Raw genomic sequence first — 20,656 nt, 5'->3', positions numbered from 1 at the left:
CTTTAACACTTGTCCAACTTTAACCAGTACGTACAACAGTCACTGAATCACACAATGTAACAACGATATAGTAAGTGCACCGGGCAAACGCAGTCGAACGAATGTTCATTTCAAGGCACGTTCCGCCTTTTTATACTAGCCGGCGCAGCTGGCTTATGAGTCACTTCTGTTGCAGCTGTTGTTTACGAGTGGAACGACACGGCCGGCGCACCTGGCTTGTGTGAGTCACTCCTATTGCACGTGCTATATAACATAAATATCGTTAACGCCGTCATGTATTTTATGTTGTCATTATACAGTCAATGTTGTGTTTCGTTATTGATGGTGGCGTTCACGCTGTGACGCTTATGAGCTAAAATAACCACTTCATACCAAGTACACCGTGACCTCGTGCCATCTAGAGCAATTAAAACAAATGTACTTAAGGTTTTTTTTGTCACTATCTATAAATAATCATAATACCGTCTCCTGTCTAGGAAAATCAAGTGGGATAGTGACGACAGCAAGAGTAACACATGCGACACCGGCGGCGTTATATGCTCATGCCCCCTCACGTTACTGGGAGGATGACAGTCGAGTCCCTCCGACAGTTAGGAAGGACTGCAAGGATATTGCTCTGCAATTGGTCGAAAATGAACCAGGACGTAATATAAATGTGAGTACTAGAGCATTTTTTGTACCGAAGTTCTTTATGGGATGATGCGGAGGGGTACCCTAACCGGGAAAAAACGTCCGTAACGTAAGATTTTTATTTATTAGTAGATTAGTAGAATAATACTAATTTAATTTAATTCTAAATGACGTAAAAGTGAGTTACCCAGTTGACTCTTATTTATTTCTTTCTCGCTGTGTGTGTGTGTGTTTATATCCCATATGGTGAGTCTGTTGCCCTCGTTTTGTTTCCATCTCAATCAATTGATCTCTGCCTTACCTTCTGTTTCTATGTACCTGGGTATCAATAATAATTGATCTCTGCCTGGAACTGCTTGACTTGATGTGTATAGCTGTCTCATGGTGTTTATGTTTATTTATTGCGTGACCGTTTGCTTTGCCGTGTGTCTGACTACCTGATTGTGTTTCTATCCCTATCATTGTTCATAGTGTGTATAGCAAGCAGTTGGTTCGCGGTTTATCTGACTATTACAATATTGTCGTATAGTAAGCAAAGTTATATGGTGAGAAACTATTACACCGAGTATAATTAATTACTCAGCGAGGTTAATTAATAGTTTAGACACTACCCGAGCGCGTTTTAGCGGTAAAACGCGCTCATCTACCAATTAAACCGAATCGTGTTGACAACCCTAAATTTGAGACTACATACAAGAAAAATAGTTTGCCGAAATAACTTACTATATTAATATATTATGTTATATTATATTACTATTTACTATAAAATTAATGTTTATATAATTTTTATTAAATGGTATCTTCTTTAATAAATCTTAACAAATGTGCATAATTTCAAGCACAACACCAAAACAACTCATAAACTCCCCGTGATTCGTTGCACCAACTGAAACTATTTTTACTATTATTAACATTATAGTTTAGGCTTTAAGAACATCGATTTTATTAAAGTGACGGCAACATTATTTAAAAAAATATATTTTAAATTTCCTCAACCCTAAAATATTGTAATTTTAAGTTTCCTAGATATTTTCTTAATTTTTGAAAATTAATTCCACCAAATTTTAATTTATGAACTTCTAAATATTTAATCAATTATATTTTAAATATTTAGGTAATTATGGGTGGTGGTAGAAGACACTTTCTACCAACAATCACGACGGATCCTGAACATCCGAATCGTGAAGGTCGAAGATTGGATGGCAGAAATCTCGCCGAAGACTGGGCTAGAGAAAAGAAAAGACGACGGTTGAGAGCTCAGTACATACATTCAAAGGAGCAATTGGCAAAACTGGATCCACGCACTGTGGATTATCTTTTAGGTAAGTTTTTTAAACCATTTCAGATCTTTGAATACATTCAAAGTAAATAAGTGCAAAATCAAAAATTCACAATGCAATGGACATGACCTAGTACATGCTTGTATCATGTGATGAGATTGCGAATAATCCAGAGCTAATGAATTCTGGTTGTAGGTACAATATTTATTTTAAATATCTTTTCGAACAGCTTTCTTCACAACGCCTATATTTCATTTTGTTCGAACTCAAAACTAGGATAGCTCTTCTTATAACAAGATTGAAAATCCAGGCACTCATCTTAAGCTGAAAGACGACATCTACATTGTGTTATGACGACGCCTCCAGTAAATAATTAAAACAAAGTTGGTTGCGCTATGCGGTTGGCAGACCAAATTGTAACGGTCACCTAATACAAAAATGAGTGGACTGTAGTTGCGTTGTTCAACTATGACACTTTCTCGGGTCGTGGCGGGAAGAAACAAAGGAACACAACCCGAGGGAAATTGTGAAGGAAAACGCCGTACCTGGAGAGGATGGAGTCGTCCGAATCACGGCTGCTAAAAGTGTTTGAAGCCAGTTGGTGTATCTTCTTCTTGCACGACACTGTGATACACTGACACTAATATTGTATAAAAATAAAGTCTTAGGCCATTTCAATAATTACATCACAAAATACTGCTTTCTGTAATGCGGAGCGCGCGCTAGGTAACCGCCATATATTTTTCTTTTTTCTGTGTGCCCGCGACGCTCGTACTAGCCAATCCAGGGCGCGGGGGATGGGTGAGGAAGGGGAAGGGAAAAGTGTCATAGCTGCCATATTATTATAAAACATCTATCTACAAATTTGTTATGACGCTGGCGCAACCATTCCCCCCCAGTTTGAAGGGTTACCTTCAAGAAATAAAAGCTAACCTACCAAACACCTATGCGAAGATCTATCTATCTATATCTATGTTATCTATGTATATTAAACTAAATCTAACGAATACCTTATATCTAATAGTGAAGTTATTCTATTGTGAATTAGGTAAAGGGCAGAGACGAATAACCGGGCGTAGATACGATCCGGTTGCGGTCCTAACGCGTACAGTTCTAATCACTCCATTTGAACCAGGAAAAACCTCCTCCACTACTCCTAAAGGCCAATGTAGCGGGGGCGCGTTTTCCGTCATTAAAATTACTACTTTTCCAACAACGATTGGGTTGGATGGAGTGTTCCATTTTTGGCGCAATTGTAGCGTATGTAAGTAGTCTGTTTTCCAACGTTTCCAAAATGACTGAACTAATTTATCTAAAAGAGAGTGACGCGAGAGAATATGCTGCCTGTCTTCGTCAATATCTCTAGCGGGTAAATATTTAAGCGGCGTCAACGACAAAAAGTGAGCCGGAGTCAACGCTAACGGCTCAGCTGGGTCGCCAGACAGTGTCCTACATAACGGACGTGTGTTCATCACGGCTTCTATTTGAGTGAGCACGGTACTCAACTCTTCGAAAGTGAGAATCTGCAACCCTACAACTCTATAAAGATGGGATTTAAGGCTTTTTATATTTGCTTCCCAATTTCCGCCGAAGTGACTTGCAGCGGGCGTATTAAACTGCCATTTAATGCGATTTTCTGCTAACATATGTGCGAATTCAGTTTTGTAGTATTTAGAGTTCAAGAAAGCGTGAACTTCCGAAATATTGCGTTTGGCACCAACATAATTTGTACCGTTATCTGAGTACATACAACCTACAGGACCTCGGCGTGATAAAAATCTTTTAAAAGCAGCCATGAAACTATGCGTGCTCAAATCACTGGCTAGTTCTATATGAACAGCACGAGTGGTCATACACACGAAAAGACAAACATATGCTTTCGATGAACGAATACCCCGACCACGTGAGATGGTGACCTTAAAGGGTCCAGCAAAGTCTGTACCAGTATGCACGAAAGGTTTAGCGGTTTCTACAACGCGACAAGAACGGTGGTCAGCCATTTCAGGTGCGATGGGACGCGGACGAAGTCTATAACAGGGCACACATTTATGTATCCTTGAGCGAATCAAATTACGTGCGGAAAGTATCCAATATCTTTGTCTAAGTATTGACATCAATAAATCGGGACCAGCATGACAGTGAAGTTTGTGATAATAATCGACCAGTAAATCAAGGATGTGGCCCTTACGCGGTAAAACTATGGGGTGTTTTTGATCAAATCCTAAGTTGGACTGACTCAAACGACCACCTACTCGGATGAGTCCATCCTGTAAGAAAGGCTTCAAATTTTGAAAAGGACGCCTGCAAGGTTTTTTAGACTCTAGGCTGCTAATTTCTGAAACGAAATGCGCTCGTTGCAGTTCACGAAGAACAATAAGCTCTGCCTTATAAAAGTCAGAGGCGACTATATACTGCTGCTGTGGTAATAGTTTAGCAAAGCGGCAAACATATACCACGCAACGTAACAACTTTGACCATGACGAAACACGACTAGCCAATAATAATATAACTGAGTCTTCTCTTGGCGCAGAAGTTACAAGAGTGTGTCGTTTTTCTTCTGGCGGTTCAGAGACAGTTGCGGGATTAAAAAGCTTAACTGGCCAATCACAGGGAGCATCTCGTACCCATGATGGACCATGAAACCAGAGCGGATGATCTAATATTTGAGCGGGGGTTAAACCCCGCGAAAGACAATCGGCAGGATTGTCTGTTCCAGCGACGTGATATAGATTTTGAGGTGATAATTCAGACTGAATTTTTGCTACTCTATTAGCAACAAATGTGTCCCAACGGTGGGGAGAAGAATGAGCCCAACACAAAGCTACGGTTGAGTCAGAAAAGCCAGCAATTCTATCAATATTAATGCGGTTGTTACAACCCTTGACTATGGCACCAATGAGCCGCGTCAATAGTAGTAAAGCGCAAAGCTCAAGGCGCGCGAGAGAGACGACCTTTCGAGGGGAGACCTTAGATTTCGCACTAATAAGGCTAACTGTAATATTGTCGCCATTGCAAACGTGAAAATACACCACTCCTCCATAAGCCTTCTCACTAGCATCTGCGAACCCCACTATTGTGACTACACTATCTCGAGAGATACCTACATGACGTGGGATTTCTATATGTTCGAGCATAGGAAGCTCTTCCCTGAAGCGAGCCCATAATCTGGCCACGTTGTCCGGTGCGATGTCATCCCAGTCACACTGAGAAAGCCAAAGCTCTTTAATAAGAAGCTTTGCGTATAACACTACAGGTGCTACAAAACCCATAATGTCCCATATGCGAGCGACACAAGACAATATGGTGCGTTTGGTACAAGTTGGCGGGGTCGAGCTAATTTTGAGACTGAATGTATCGGATGTGGGAGACCAGCTCAAGCCGAGAATCTTATGTGTATCATTGACATCAAAATCCTTAACCGTCGATAGACGATGCGATGGCGGAATCCAGTCCAAAACACGTTGAGAGTTGCTCGTCCACTTAACAAGGTCAAATTGCCCAGTCTTCATTAGGCTTATCACTTGAGTAGCTGTTTCGATGGCTTCAGGCTCGCTATCTACACTATAAGCAAAGTCGTCCATATACAGACCAGTATTGATGGTGGTTTTTGCCTTGGGGTAGGAATCACCCTCATCAAGAACTAACTGCTTCACAGTGCGAAGCGCGTGAAAAGGACTTGACTTAAGTCCGAAACAAACGCGGTTAAACTGGTAAACCTTTAATGGTTCGTGTGGGGAAAACCTATATAAAAGTCTTTGGAATCTACGATCCGATTCCCGAATGCCAATACAAAGAAACATTTGTCTAATGTCTGCAGATAGCGCTACAATAAATAAACGAAAATTGACGATAATATCAAACAAGTTACCTTGAAGATTTTTACCACAATACAAGATGTCGTTTAAAGAAACAGAAGTACTAGTCTTAGCACTGCCATCCAGAACAACACGCAATTTTGTGGTGAGTTTATCCTCCCTAATGACACCGTGATGTGGGATGATATAAGAGGGACCATTTTGCGTCTCATCAAGTACAGCGGGAGCAGGTGAGATGACACCCTTATCTACATATTCATTCACGACATCGTCGTAGGCCTTTTTCAACTTCGGAGATGCCATCATCTTACGTTCTAAACAAAAAAAGCGTTTTTCGGCCATTAGGCGCGAATCACCAAGCGAAGAGGTATCACCCTTAAAGGGGAGGGCGACAATATAACGACCACTTTCATCGCGGGTGGTCGTGCTACAATAAATATCCTCAGCGGTCTTATCATCAGGACTCATAACAAGCGGAACATTTACTTCTTCAATTTCCCAAAAGCGGCGGACGGTGGACTCCAGTGGCGGCTCGACGGCGCAGCAGTATGATACGGTCGAGTAACTATTTACAAGAGCGGGTGCGGATCCAACTATAACAAAACCGAGAACAGTTTCCAAAGCGTGCGGTGCGGGGTTCGCCGAATGACCTTGAACCTTACGTGGCAGCAGGAGGTGCGGGAAAATCGAAGCGCCAATCAAAATATCGACGGCTCCTGGAACGGCGTAAGTATCATCGGCTAACGGCAAACTATCAAAGTTAGCTAACAACGAGGTATCTACAGAAACAGTAGGAAGTTGCTCCGTTACTTTATCTACAACCAGCGAGTTTATTTCGAATGAAACATTCGAGCTAAAACGTGATTCAAATTTAATTTTTACGGACTCTTGGATGTCCTTAGTAGACCCCCCTATGCCCTTGACTACGGGGCACGTAGTCTGGTTACTATATTTTAATCCAAGACATTGACAGCATTCACGAGTAATAAAATTACTCTGTGAGGCGCTATCTAAAAGGGCGCGAACAAGATGCGGTTTGCCATGAGTATCAACCATTACAACTCGAGCGGTCGCAAGCAAAACAGTTGTAGGCAAGCGAGCGGAAGACAGCGAGCATAATGTGACGTCATTTGTGTTGCCGTCCGAGTTGATAGCTGCGGAGCTGTCTGTGCGAGCGGCAGCGACAGCAGCGGCGGGAAGCGCGGGTGAATACGCGGGACGCGCGAGATGTGTCGTACAACGTGCGTTGCCGCCAGCGTGAGTTCGACCATGCGAGTGCTCCGAGCTTGATGCTGCTAGCGACGAGTTACCATACATTGGTTGATTACCTGCGCTTGTATTTCTATTGGCTACTATATTACTATTTTTATCAAAATGAAGCAAGGTATGATGCTTCAACGAACATTTGCGACAACTATGGCTACTATTACACACACCAACGCGATGTTTATCACTAAGGCAGTTTAAACACAAGTTATTTGCGCGAACAAAATTATAACGATTGGTAGGCGACAATTTCAAAAACCCAGCACACTGATACAACTGTGTATGATAAGATTTGCACAGAAAACAAGTCGACTTGGCGGGCACGGACGCAGGCAACGCCGCGGTATTTACATAGCTATGAGTCGTTCTAAGCGGTCTTGAGGACGTTTCTAAATGTCTTTCTGGTTGTCTTTTCGGGACCTCGTGAGGTCGCGTAGTACGCTGAAGTATTCTTATGTGATTACGTAAAAATGATTCCAATTCATTAAATTTCGGCAATTCAATACCCTTAGTACCCTGATTCGTTTCAAATAAGCGAACAGTTTCGAAATCTAACTTTTTTAAGCCAATGTACAAAAATAAAAAGTCGCTGAGGTCATTGACGTTGAGATTTCTAATAGCCCGAACAGATGATGCAAATATGTCTAAGAATTTCTCCAAGTTCTGTTCGGTACACGATAAAATAGGTTTTAATTCGAACAATTGATCCAGGTACGCGGTAGCTATCAACCGTTTATCTTCATATTTGGCTTTGAGTGTGTTCAAGATCAAAGAATAGTTTTCGGCACTAAACGTAATTCCCGCGCAAGCCGCACGGGCTTTGCCGGTGAGTTTTTCTACTAGGTAGTGTAATTTTTCGTGATCGGTTAAGTGATCATTTTGATTTACTGTATTTTCAAAACTATCTATAAATAAACCCCAATTACGGATGTCCCCATTAAATTCGGGTATGTGGATAGGCGGTAGTCTAGGTCTATCGCGGGTGAACTTAGGTTCCGTTTGCGAATACCCGGCGCTAGGTATTTTTTCTAAAGATTTAGCGACACGTTTTATACGGCAATATAGATCATCAAACGACGACATAACAGAGTAACTGACGGCGTAATCAGGATCTAGTTCTAATTGCAATGCGTTAATATTATGAACGATACTTTCGAAATCCGCGCGCAAATCGTCTATGTTTTCAATAGAACAAAGAAATGAGTCTCGTATTGCTAAGTCGGATATCTTAAGTGCATTATCACAAATTGTTTGCACGCGTGAATAAATCATATCCCTCTTAGCGTACAAAAGCTTCAAATCGTTCTCGGATTTATTAGATTTAGGCGGCATATTTAAAATTTAAATAAAACTAATCAACCAGAGTAAGTAGGTAAAGAAACAAAATAAAATCTGCAAAACAGCGCGAGAAATCAAATAATTTTGTGAATAAACTAAATGACGCGGGCGGACGAACGACGCAGGGGTGAGGGGGCGCGCGGCGAGGTGCAAGCGCAGCGCTCGTCGTCTTATAAACTAATAATAATAATATTTAAAATAGTTAGTCAGCTACTACTATAAAAGTTGCTATTATTGGCGCGTTGAGAATAAAACAACCAGACAATATCAAACGACCTAGGTTATGCCTCTGTCCTAGTTAAATCAAAAATGATAATAAAATATAATAACATACAAATATTTAAACACGAACGATGTATGTATTATGTTATTCATTCAAATAAATCAAAACAAACCAATTTGGTAGGTAGGTATTTGTATGTTCAAATGCGGTTAGCGAAGCGAGTGAATAACTTGTGAACATAAAAATAATGGGAAGGTAGCTAATCACAAGATCACAATGTTCAAAGTAAACTCTTACGATATCTATGATGCGTTTTCGAATACGAAAAAACTAATTAAATAAATATAATTTCTACGCATTCAGCGTCTAGCGAATGTGTGTGAAAGATGGCGTTTACCTAGGCTATCTAAATCTACCTACAACTAAATACCTAAATGCGGGTTTTTCTTCTATATTAAATAAGTATTTAATTGCGGTGCGTTAATTCCCTATGGAATTAAATACAAATAATGCTAGATTACTAATATGAGACGATGTAAGTTCAGAATCCGGCTCGAAGGACCACTAAATAATGGTTGCGCTATGCGGTTGGCAGACCAAATTGTAACGGTCACCTAATACAAAAATGAGTGGACTGTAGTTGCGTTGTTCAACTATGACACTTTCTCGGGTCGTGGCGGGAAGAAACAAAGGAACACAACCCGAGGGAAATTGTGAAGGAAAACGCCGTACCTGGAGAGGATGGAGTCGTCCGAATCACGGCTGCTAAAAGTGTTTGAAGCCAGTTGGTGTATCTTCTTCTTGCACGACACTGTGATACACTGACACTAATATTGTATAAAAATAAAGTCTTAGGCCATTTCAATAATTACATCACAAAATACTGCTTTCTGTAATGCGGAGCGCGCGCTAGGTAACCGCCATATATTTTTCTTTTTTCTGTGTGCCCGCGACGCTCGTACTAGCCAATCCAGGGCGCGGGGGATGGGTGAGGAAGGGGAAGGGAAAAGTGTCATAGCTGCCATATTATTATAAAACATCTATCTACAAATTTGTTATGACGCTGGCGCAACCAAAAGTGATCAATGAATTTTAGGATACGTCCCGCCAAATTAATCAAAATACGATGATAATCACTTGTTCAAAATACCCAAAATTGTTAGGAGTGAAGTTTCAAAACGCCTTTAAAAATAATACGATTTCATAAACAATTCACCCTTTAAAAAAATGTCTTTGCTGAATACTCTATGAACAATATTAAGAAAGATAATATATGTTATTGAGTCATAAATATCTGAGCTCGCATATAAACCAACACGAAAATCTTTGCTAATTGCTGCTTCGTCTAGAATACACACTATGAATCTTTATTTTATGTAAATAGTACAAAGGACCCGTTCGCGTTTATTAAAACAATTTTACTCGATGTTTGACTAGCAATATCAATAAATTGTTCAATCGAAAAATATTTTCCGAGCACGTATTAATACATTTTAAACTTTCATGAATGTATTTGTTATACCTGAAATACTCTGCTGGGCGTAGGAAATACTGGTGGTAGAACCTCTGGTGAGTCCGCGCGGGTAGGTACCACCGCCCTCCCTATTTCTGCCGTGAAGCAGTAATGCGTTTCGGTTTGAAGGGTAGAGCAGCCGTTATAACTATACTTGAGACCTTCGAACTTATATCTCAAGGTGGGTGGCGCATTTACGTCGTAGATGTCTATGGGCTTCAGTAACCACTTAGCACCAGGTGGGCTGTGAGCTTGTCCACCCATCTAAGCAATAAGAAAAAAAAAGCGTGGGTTGGAGAGTGCAGTTATCCGCGACCCTTTTGCTCTTTCAAAGACGTTTGTAGAGCAGCTTAAAGAATTCTTGTAAATCCTTCGCTGGTCTCTAAATTGGCACACGGAAGGAGCCTCTAACCTTTTGGCCTGCTTTTCGACCTTCTTCCAATACTTTTTTTGTTTTGCTCCCAACACATGCAATCGCAAAGACCCACATAACCCGAGCACGCACGCACATGGTTCGTCTCCTTACCCTAAAAAAAAAAGACATTTAAGGAGCCAGGATTAGGGTGGAAAATCTCTCACGGAAATCGAGTATCGCCCACCACGACACATTGTCACAACGCATCACAAACATGACACTTGGCAGAGACAGGCTTTCAATTTGTGGGGCAAAAATATAGCTTCAATATTTTATTTCAATCCAATTACCTTAAATAAACTTGGAATAAATGTAAAAATAAGCAAATCGTTTGAATGATTGTGTAAACAAAACGTTATCACTTTAATTTTTATTTATGTATGATTAACGTGACACGGCTAAACAAATCAGTCCCTTTATTCGAATTAATCTGTTCCGACGTCCCTTTGATATTTTTTCCAATGATTTTTTAACGAAAATGAGTTTTCTGTCCACGATCATAAAGTTCACTTTAGCAATGCTTCTGTGATTTGTAATGGCAATGGATATAATATGATATTATTTTTGATTAACGTGTATTGTATTGGTAGACTGAATTTTAAGCCGAATAGAAACAATCAACATTCTCAGTTTTACCAGTTTTATAATAATATATTATATCCGTTTGGAGCCAATTTTTTATTGGCTTTGTAAAACCAGTTATCGATATATTATGGAGAATAAGATATCGAATAATTAAGTTATTTTTCGGAATTCTGAGCATGGTTAATATTTGCTAGTAATTCATTGTGCTTTTGCCAACGCTTTTTCCTACCAGAACGAGCAGATGCAAGATGGCATATTTACTGTTTACGAATTTTCTTAAGTTTCTGTCTCTCTAAAGGCGAGTAAGTTTGCCAACTACTCATGGTTGACTGCATGCTAGCGATTATATTGAAATTGCCAACGACTAACCCAAAAGCGGGACAATAATGGGAATCTTGAGCAAATTAAATGGAATCGCAATTACCTTACTAAGGCAATCTACTCTTTTAACCGGTGTGCATTATTGAGTCGTGGCATAATTGCCCAAGACGGTGGTACTCGCTTAGGGAACATATCCTACCATCCACATTAAAGATATGATTATTTTTATATGGGGTTTGGGGATTTAAATATTTATTTTATTTACCTATGTCCAGCAGTGAACGTCTGTGGGCTGATAAGAAGGGGTTTGGGAATTAGTAGGAAAATAGATGTTGATACTAAGTAGCAGGGTGAAGGCTGGGTCAAATATTAATGATCTCGGATTCGATTTTGTTTCCTTCAAATTTAAGCCATACATTTCTTTGCTACTGGTGGTAGGACGCCTTGCAAGTCCCTCCTATTTCTGCCGTGTAGCAGTAATGCGTTTCGGTTTGAAGGGCGAGGCAGCCGCAGTTACAAGTGAGACCTTAGAACTCATGTCTTAAGGTGGGTGGTGATCAGGTAGGCCATGAGCTCGTCTACCTAACTAAGCAATAAAAAAAGCTGAACAAACATAAAACATATTGACAATAATCTAATGTCAACATACATATCAGAATTTTAATATATCCAGTTATATTTTTTCTTATTCAATATTACGTCTGGAGGCGTATTTGCTACACTACAACGTATTTCATATATTATTATGTATCTCTGGAAAAATCTATTTGTTTATTTTGATCATCGAAATAACAAAGCTATATGAATTTGGACCCCTTACCTCTAACACTAGGAGCAGGCTTAGGCACCCCGGTAACCGTACTCGTCGAACTCGGCAAAGGGTTCGACGTGCAACCTAAACATCAGCCCGTTGAGTTTCTCGCCGGATCTTCTCAGCGGGTCGTGATTCCGATCCGATAGTAGATTCATTCGCGAAGTAGCTACTTTTCAGTTCTTAGGTCTCCCTTAGAGGCTGTTCGCAAATCCCACTCCTCCTGGCTGAGCCCTTGCTCGCCCACCTGTCCTTGTGAAACTGAAAAGACCTCCGGGCCACCAGTAATCCCTCAACCATAAAAAAATATGAATTATTTCTAGACTTTTAATACTTGGGCATATGTGCTTCGCATGCATACGAAAGTAATTAAATAAATTAATTTCATAATTCTACTTAATTTATGATCTACTTCTCCGGGTTCTCTTTATAACCACGATTGCCCATCGTACTAATATTAATAAAAATAATTGCTTAAAAACAAATTTACCATCATAAATAGTCGGAACGATCTCTTATCATCTGGGTTTTTGTAAGATTCTCTGTCCTTAGAGGTATTTGGCCCAATCGACGATTAAGGAAGTGAAAGCCGAGGCGATTTATTTTTCTAAGGGTCCCAGAATTGTTTTACGTTTAAAATAGTATAATCTTTTAAGCTTGATAGAATAATAAATTTCCTTACCTACGTAATATATTTGTGATGTCATTAAAATACAAAATAGCATCACTAATTATACCCATATAAAATGACGTTAGTAAAATATTTAAGTAAAAAAATAAACAAAATATAAGATAAATAAGAAAACTTTAAATAAAATTAACCTAAATCATATTCTAGAATATATTTTTTTCTCAATAATAAAGGCAATTTTGTTTAATTTATCCGCGTCGTTATATGAAGAATAACAGTGTTCTATTAAAATAAAATCTTCTGTTAAAAAAAATCCATTCACGGCAGATCCAAACAAGGTATTTGCATGACAAAAATATTCTACACTAAAAGCATTTGCACTAAACGTTCAAATTTAAGTACTGTGCAAACGGTCCACGGGCGCTCTGCCTCCTAACGATAGAAGTGGACTCTTCATTGCCCCCTGAAAGATTGAGAATTTCTGTTGAAATGGCCACGGAAATTACAAAAAAGCTTTATCTTTTAGTTATAGATACACAATCTAGTGATAGACGAGATATAATGAAGCACTAAGATTTGTATTTTTTTTCGGAATTTAACCTATTTTTATTGAATTCTATGGAATGGTGTGGTATATTTTGTTCTTAGCCTATAATTGTCCATGAAGACTCACAATACAATCTAAGACAAGTTACATAAAATATGCCTCAAAATTCCATAACAAAAATTGACGTTTTATACATTTTTTTTAATTTCAATAAAAGATTATTCCCTCTCTCGCTCTCTCTCTCTCTCTGTTTCCCTCTCTTTCGTTCTTCCTGTGTCATACTTACAGTTGAAGATCAAGTACAATATCAACTTCTAGTTACCGTCCGATTAGTCTCCTCCCGACGATAGGAAAAATTTACGAACGGCTCCTTAGGAAACGCCTCTGGGATTTTGTTACCGCGAACAAAATTCTCATAGACGAACAGTTCGGATTCCGCTCTAAACACTCGTGCGTACAACAAGTGCACCGCCTCACGGAGCACATTCTGATAGGACTAAACAGGCGTAAACAAATCCCGACCGGCGCCCTCTTCTTCGACATCGCGAAGGCGTTCGACAAAGTCTGGCACAACGGTTTAATTTACAAACTGTACAACATGGGAGTGCCAGACAGACTCGTGCTCATCACACGAGACTTCTTGTCGAACCGTTCGTTTCGATATCGAGTAGAGGGAACTCGTTCTCGTCCCCGTCAACTGACTGCCGGAGTCCCGCAAGGCTCCGCGCTCTCCCCGTTATTATTTAGTTTGTATATCAATGATATACCCCGGTCTCCGGAGACCCATCTAGCGCTCTTCGCCGATGACACGGCTATCTACTACTCGTGTAGGAAGATGTCGCTGCTTCATCGGCGACTCCAGATCGCAGTAGCCACCATGGGACAGTGGTTCCGGAAGTGGCGAATAGACATCAAGCCCACGAGAAGCGCAGCGGTGCTCTTCAAAAGGGGTCGCCCTCCGAACATCACTTCGAGCATCCCACTCCGTAGTAGGCGCGCAAACACCTCCGCCGTTAGTCCCATCACTCTCTTTGGCCAGCCCATACCGTGGGTCTCGAAGGTCAAATATCTAGGCGTCACCCTCGACAGAGGGATGACTTTCCGTCCCCATATAAAAACGGTACGCGACCGCGCCGCGTTTATTCTAGGACGACTCTATCCAATGCTTTGTAGTCGAAGCAAACTGTCCCTCCGCAATAAGGTAACTCTCTACAAAACTTGTATACGCCCCGTCATGACGTATGCAAGCGTAGTGTTCGCTCACGCAGCCCGCAACCACTTGAAATCCCTTCAGGTTATTCAATCACGATTCTGCAGGATAGCCGTCGGAGCGCCATGGTTCCTTAGGAATGTGGATCTCCACGATGACCTGGAGCTCGACTCTCTTAGTAAGTATCTACAGTCGGCATCACTGCGCCATTTTGAGAAGGCGGCACGACATGAGAACGCTCTCATCGTAGCCGCTGGAAATTACATACCCGACCCAGTAGACCGAATGGAAAACTGTCGACGTCGCCCAAAGCACGTCATTACGGATCCTCCTGATCCATTAACGGTGCTTTTAGGCACCACAAGCACCGGTCACGAACTAACCCATAGACACAGCCCACTGAGTTTCTCGCCGGATCTTCTCAGTGGGTCGCGTTTCCGATCCGGTGGTAGATTCTGCGAAGCACTGCTCTTGCTAGGGTCAGTGTTAGCAACTCTCCGGTTGATGAGCCCCGCGAGCTCACCTACTAACGTTAGGGCGAAGCTGAAATAGCCTCTCAAGGCTATCAACATAGGTAGGAAAAAAAAAAAAAAAAACAATATCAATTAATCTTCCACTTAGACGCATAAATTTTAATGCTTCTATAATATTATTATCAGTTATTGAATCTGCATATTACTCTAATTAACATGAATAATGACTGTTATCGCATTTCAACAGCACTAGAGTAAGACCTAGTAAATTTGAAGTATCAATATAAGTTATACTAAATAGCATGCTTATAAAATATGTATCTATATATTATGTTTATCTTAATATACTAGTATATATTTCTTCTGTGCGTGTTTGTCACTGAGCTCCGAAATGGCTGGACCGATTATAATGAAATTTTCTGTGTACCTTCAGGTCGATTCGAGAATGGTTTAGATTTACAAATCAGCCCGGCAAATGGCGCTGCAGTCGGTATCAAGGTTATTTATCTTTCCTGGAAATAATTTATATGGCAATACAACGTTTGCCGGGCCAGCTAGTGAATAAATAAAAAGACATGTAATGATTACAGTGTCTTTAGACTTAAGAGAAGTTTGATTGATATAATTGTACTATGAAATCGTGCGCAGTGGAAAACGTAAATGAGAGTGGAAGTCGGAAAATTAAAACCAACCTCAAATAGATAGGAAGAATAATATTTTTCCAGTGATATACTAGATTTATGTGTTTTCGTGGCGGAGATGCCTTTGTGCTATTTATTATACTTTCGGAGGCGCTCGGGCAGTTGTTAGCAAACCTCTATACCAATGGCAGGTCATCTGAAAGGCCTATGCTGTGGCCACCAGCAATAATTTCATGACAAAGAAAAAAGATTCAAACAAGATTCGTAATTCAACTTGATTAAATAAAACATTTCCTTTTATTTTTGTTCTATTCATTTATGAATGATAGTCAAGCAATTGGGTTAATCTTTGTTTTGTATATAGGGACGTACCTACGTCCTTCTTTTGACGTAATTTATCCTAAAGGTCAAAGTATCTGACAATCATTTGCCCAGCCCCTTAGATTACAGATCGTTTAGTTGCACAATATAATTTCCGTTCAGAACATTTAATTGGGACAGAAAAAGAATTAACAAATCCAAATATTGTCTCTTCTGGGTCTTACGATCAAACCAGTGTTGCAACCCTTAATATTTGTTTAGGTCGTGCTTCAATCTGTGTTCGCGTTTACGAAAAATGAAAGCACTATAAATCATTCGAATCAATAATGAAAACATTGTTCATAGAAAGCGGAGAGTGGGAACAGCTGCCATTTAGTAGTTCCAGATAATGGGAATATGTTTGTTTGTTTACTTTGAAATCTGAATGAAAGAGACGAATGCTAATCGTTAGGGGAGAAATGTTTGCGCGATAAATAAAAAATTGATTTGTCCAGAGGTTTCCTTGGTGCTTTTGCTTGCAGAGCTATTACTGCTTGACGATATTCTAACTAAACGAACAAATACGCTTCAATACTGCAAAACGGAATAGAAGGCGAATTTTCCTGAACTACAATGGTAATAGAAGAGTGAATGAAAATTGTTTTATATTTTGCGCTAAAATCGCAGCTGTCATATACGAATATAGGTATATCAGCTATGGTTTTTTTTTCGGATTGTAATCCTGAAATGAGTTCTCGCATTTCATATACTAATTTTACACTATTTTATTACTACATTGTTGTTAATCAATACAACAATAACGTGATTTTTATTTTACTTCTTCAATGTGTATAGGTACCATTGTTATTTTTAATAAATATATATAGTTCATGTAATTATAATAATTTACTGGTGGTAGGACCACTTGTGAGTCCGCACGGGTGGGTACCACCACTCCGCCTATTTCTGCCATGAAGCAGTAATGCGTTTCGGTTTGAAGGGTGGGGCAGCCGTTGTAACTACATATACTGAGACCTTAGAACTTATATCTCAAGGTGTGTGGCGCATTTACGTTGTAGATGTCTATGGGCTCCAGTAACCACTTAACACCAGGTGAACTGTGAGCTCGTCCACACATCTAAACAATAAAAAAATAAAACAAAAAATACTTCCTCTAATACACTGTACTCAGTATATACTTTCAAAATAATGAAGACATCAAGGAATGTTTGGACCAAGACCGTCTTTCATAAATATACACAACCATAATCTTTTATGTTCAAAATGCGTTCTAAAGCCGTTTTAATAATCATATAATAAAGCGTAATGCCATCCGCTTAATAAGGCACGGTTTCCGTACAAATTTTTAAATTGTTCCGTCGACCGCTGTGGATATTAAAGGAGCCCTTTTGTGCGATTTCGTTGGGTTTGTTTAAGGGTTAAGCTTACCCTGCAATTTTCATACCTACTACCCCGTTAACCCTTGTTTAAATTCGAAGCAATCTGAAATACATCGAATTTTTTCTACACGAATCCGAAAAAAAAATCAACCTAGTAAACTTGTACTGTTTTTTTTATTATTATTATTAAACAAAACGTTGTTTATTTTAACAGATTGGATAAATTGAAATCTATATAAGTACTGGCCATTCACGCTGTAGCTTTCGATATTTATATTCGATGTAACTATACTGAGACCTTAGAACTTATGTCTCAAGGTGGGTGGCGCATTTACGTTATAGATGTCTATAGGCTCCGGTAACCACATAACACCAGGGGGCTGTGAGCTCGTCCGACCATCTAAACAATAAAAAAAATTTGCGACGTATTACTGGCGAAAAAGTAGATCCGTAGTTGGTATATTTAGTTGAGATCCGTCATAACACCCATGTCTTCTCGTTTTATTTAAAACTTATGGGTATACTTTATTTCCTTATTAATTAAAACTTATTTTATTTTCATTTAATAACTTCCCTTATAGCGAATACTTTACAGTTTTCTTCGGCACGGTCGTAAAGCATTATACGTTGACATTTAAATATTGTTTTAACTATCGTTTAATTTTCTACAAAAAATATTTTGGCGCTCATAGTTTTTTTTTTGACACAGAAAATTCTAACATTTTTTGAATCCTAGCAGTTTATTATTACTTGGGCTTTCATCTCTACAATAAAATCGAGAATAAAGCTTAAAAGTAATTTTAATGTTATGTATCACTATTTATGTTTCATTGTATACATAGACATATTTATAGTATAAAAAAGAAAAATATAAAAACAAAGGTGAGCTTAAACAAAACATAAACAACATTAAATACCACTAAAAAGGAAATTGTATTCAAATAATTACACACTGCATGAAAAATAAATATCCCAATAGATAAAAAACAAATATTGCAGAACGTGTTTATAATATCTATTGTAGAAGTGTTTATATTTCATCATGATCAGCCCACATTCGTCCACTGTTGGACATACTCTTCTCTCAAACCACTTATGCTTGAATCAACGATTTGCTTTCTTTTTGTATTAATGCCTCTGCCCTAATTTTTCATTGTATATGTGCTTGTGGAAGGATAAATGAAAATGAATAATTTTCATGAAAATTTTTGCTTTTCTTAAATTGACGATTAGAGCAAATTTGGTATAACGTACATCAATGGGAATATATTAAAAGGAATCTCATTTTTTATTGACTCTGGAATATCAGTACGCGGATTAGGTATTGACAAATATCACCCAAGCCATATAAAGAATTCAAAGATTTCAATATAATATTATACATTATATCAGATATCACCTTTGTGAATATCAGATTGTGACTATCAGGAAAAAAGAATAAAAAAATGTTTTTAAAGGTTTACCGTGATTCGAATTCTCGACATTGATGCTAGTATAAGTCAATCTTCGGTGTCCATTAAGCAAAATACGGGTATGGGAATTCCAATTCCTAGACTTACAGTTTCTATGAATATTAGCCGCAGCTAAATTGTTTCTTACTCCACCCTAACACCTAATCCGAAGTTATTATTTGAAGTACGATTTACTGTATATTGAGATTCTCCACTACAAATAGTCCTGCTTTAGTTAATGCTTTACATATACGTATCATCAGTATCGTTGTGGCTTAGAAGAATACATCTTTTATTTGTAAAATAATAAATACTAGAGGTCCCGCAGTAGTCGAAATTCGACTATAATAATTAATTGGAATTGTAAGTTTGTACACTATTATGATTGTATTTTATACTTCTATAATCACAAATTTCGCCAAGACTACACTATAAAAAATATTAACAAAGACAAACAATATTTAATCTATTCTCAATTTGACAACAGACGTCAAGAACAAAAGTTTGACAATAAATAGTATGCATGCGTCTGTGCGTCAAATACATGGTATGTAGTGTGTGTAATGTTTTCTTTATTGATTTAATGTATCTTTTATGCATTATTTTAAAAAAATATTAGCATTGTGCACTTCTTCTCTATGTTCTCTATAAGTGTGGAAAATTTCATACTCCTCCGTTCGCGCAATTTTCGTAAAAAGGGATACAAAGTTTTTGCTTCACGTATTAATATATAGATATTTGAGTATTATAAACGTGAACGTAAAGAAAAATATTTTCTGTATTACCGTGTAAAAGGAATACGATGTTTATATCCCGCGGCACTTCATAAAAGCTTTTGATATTTAATACCACTTAAATTATGTTATGAATAGTAGTATCGTGTTTTATGAAAAAATCTAGTAAAATACAAATTTCGTCATTTGTTTATTGATTAGTGTTTTGTTTTCATTTGTATATTTTTTCATCAACTTCACGATAAATTTGAAACACGAGTTCCATCGCGGTACACAACACACAAACAACGCTCGACTCGTTATTAGTTTGACCGCTTCCGACATGGAAATTTTGATCTAACAAATGAGCCCCGTTTTCGCCCAAATGCTAACCCGTTAAGGTGTGCTATACCTAATCGTTCTTAGCCTCAGGGGATATTCCAACTACGCGCGGATCGGTAAATGAGCTCACGAGCTCAACCTGAGAGAGATTCTAACACTGACTCTTGGAAGAGCAGTGCTTCGCTAAATCAACCACCAGATCGGGATTGCGACCCGCTGAAGAGACCCGATGAGAAACTCAGTGGGTGCAGAGACGAAGGGGTTTTGAACCATATTTTTACTTGCGATGAAAAATGGATACCTTTTGATTATCGCAAGTGCTCATTATGTTACACAGATCTTGGTTTATCACCTAGGCAATTACCAAACGAAAACTTACCCCTAAATAAGTTACGGTCATTATTTGGACCACTTATTGGCGGGAAAAAAATTCCATATCCAAGAGGCAATATAAAATGCCTTTGAAGAGCCTGTTGGCTTCCGTACATTTGACGTCTTCAAGAAGTTCATTGATAAATTACCTTGGGTCGGTAAAGTGCATTGATACCGTGGGTGCATATTTTGTTTAATAGAAAAAAAAAGACTTAACTTTTTGTTTACTAACGACAATTTTGTAATGACTTATTCATAAAAAAAAAACTGTTTGGAATTCGAAGTGTTTTCTTAATTGTTTTAGACTTTCGCAGTCATTTACATTATAAACACTATTCTTATTTAATACCCGCCTTACTACAAATTTTAAATGTTATTA

The 20,656-nt window shown here is 38.6% G+C and overlaps 1 protein-coding gene across 2 annotated transcripts in view; it reads left to right on the top strand.

Annotated features, from left to right (window-relative positions):
• Window positions 1-20,656, top strand: part of LOC114245602 (alkaline phosphatase) — a 63,797-nt gene that overhangs the window by 39,875 nt on the left and 3,266 nt on the right. For both annotated transcript variants that reach the window (XM_089737555.1, XM_028177832.2), the window contains exons 6-7: window positions 477-655; window positions 1,745-1,952. In XM_089737555.1, coding sequence (XP_089593681.1) covers window positions 477-655; window positions 1,745-1,952 — 387 coding nt within the window. The remainder of the gene's footprint in view (window positions 1-476; window positions 656-1,744; window positions 1,953-20,656) is intronic.

The sequence above is a fragment of the Bombyx mandarina genome, chromosome 23 (genome assembly GCF_030267445.1).
Source record: "Bombyx mandarina strain Sakado chromosome 23, ASM3026744v2".
NCBI classification, from domain to species: Eukaryota; Metazoa; Arthropoda; class Insecta; order Lepidoptera; family Bombycidae; genus Bombyx; species Bombyx mandarina.
The sequence above is the reverse complement of the archived record's forward strand: the minus strand, read 5'-3'. Positions and strand labels throughout refer to the sequence as shown.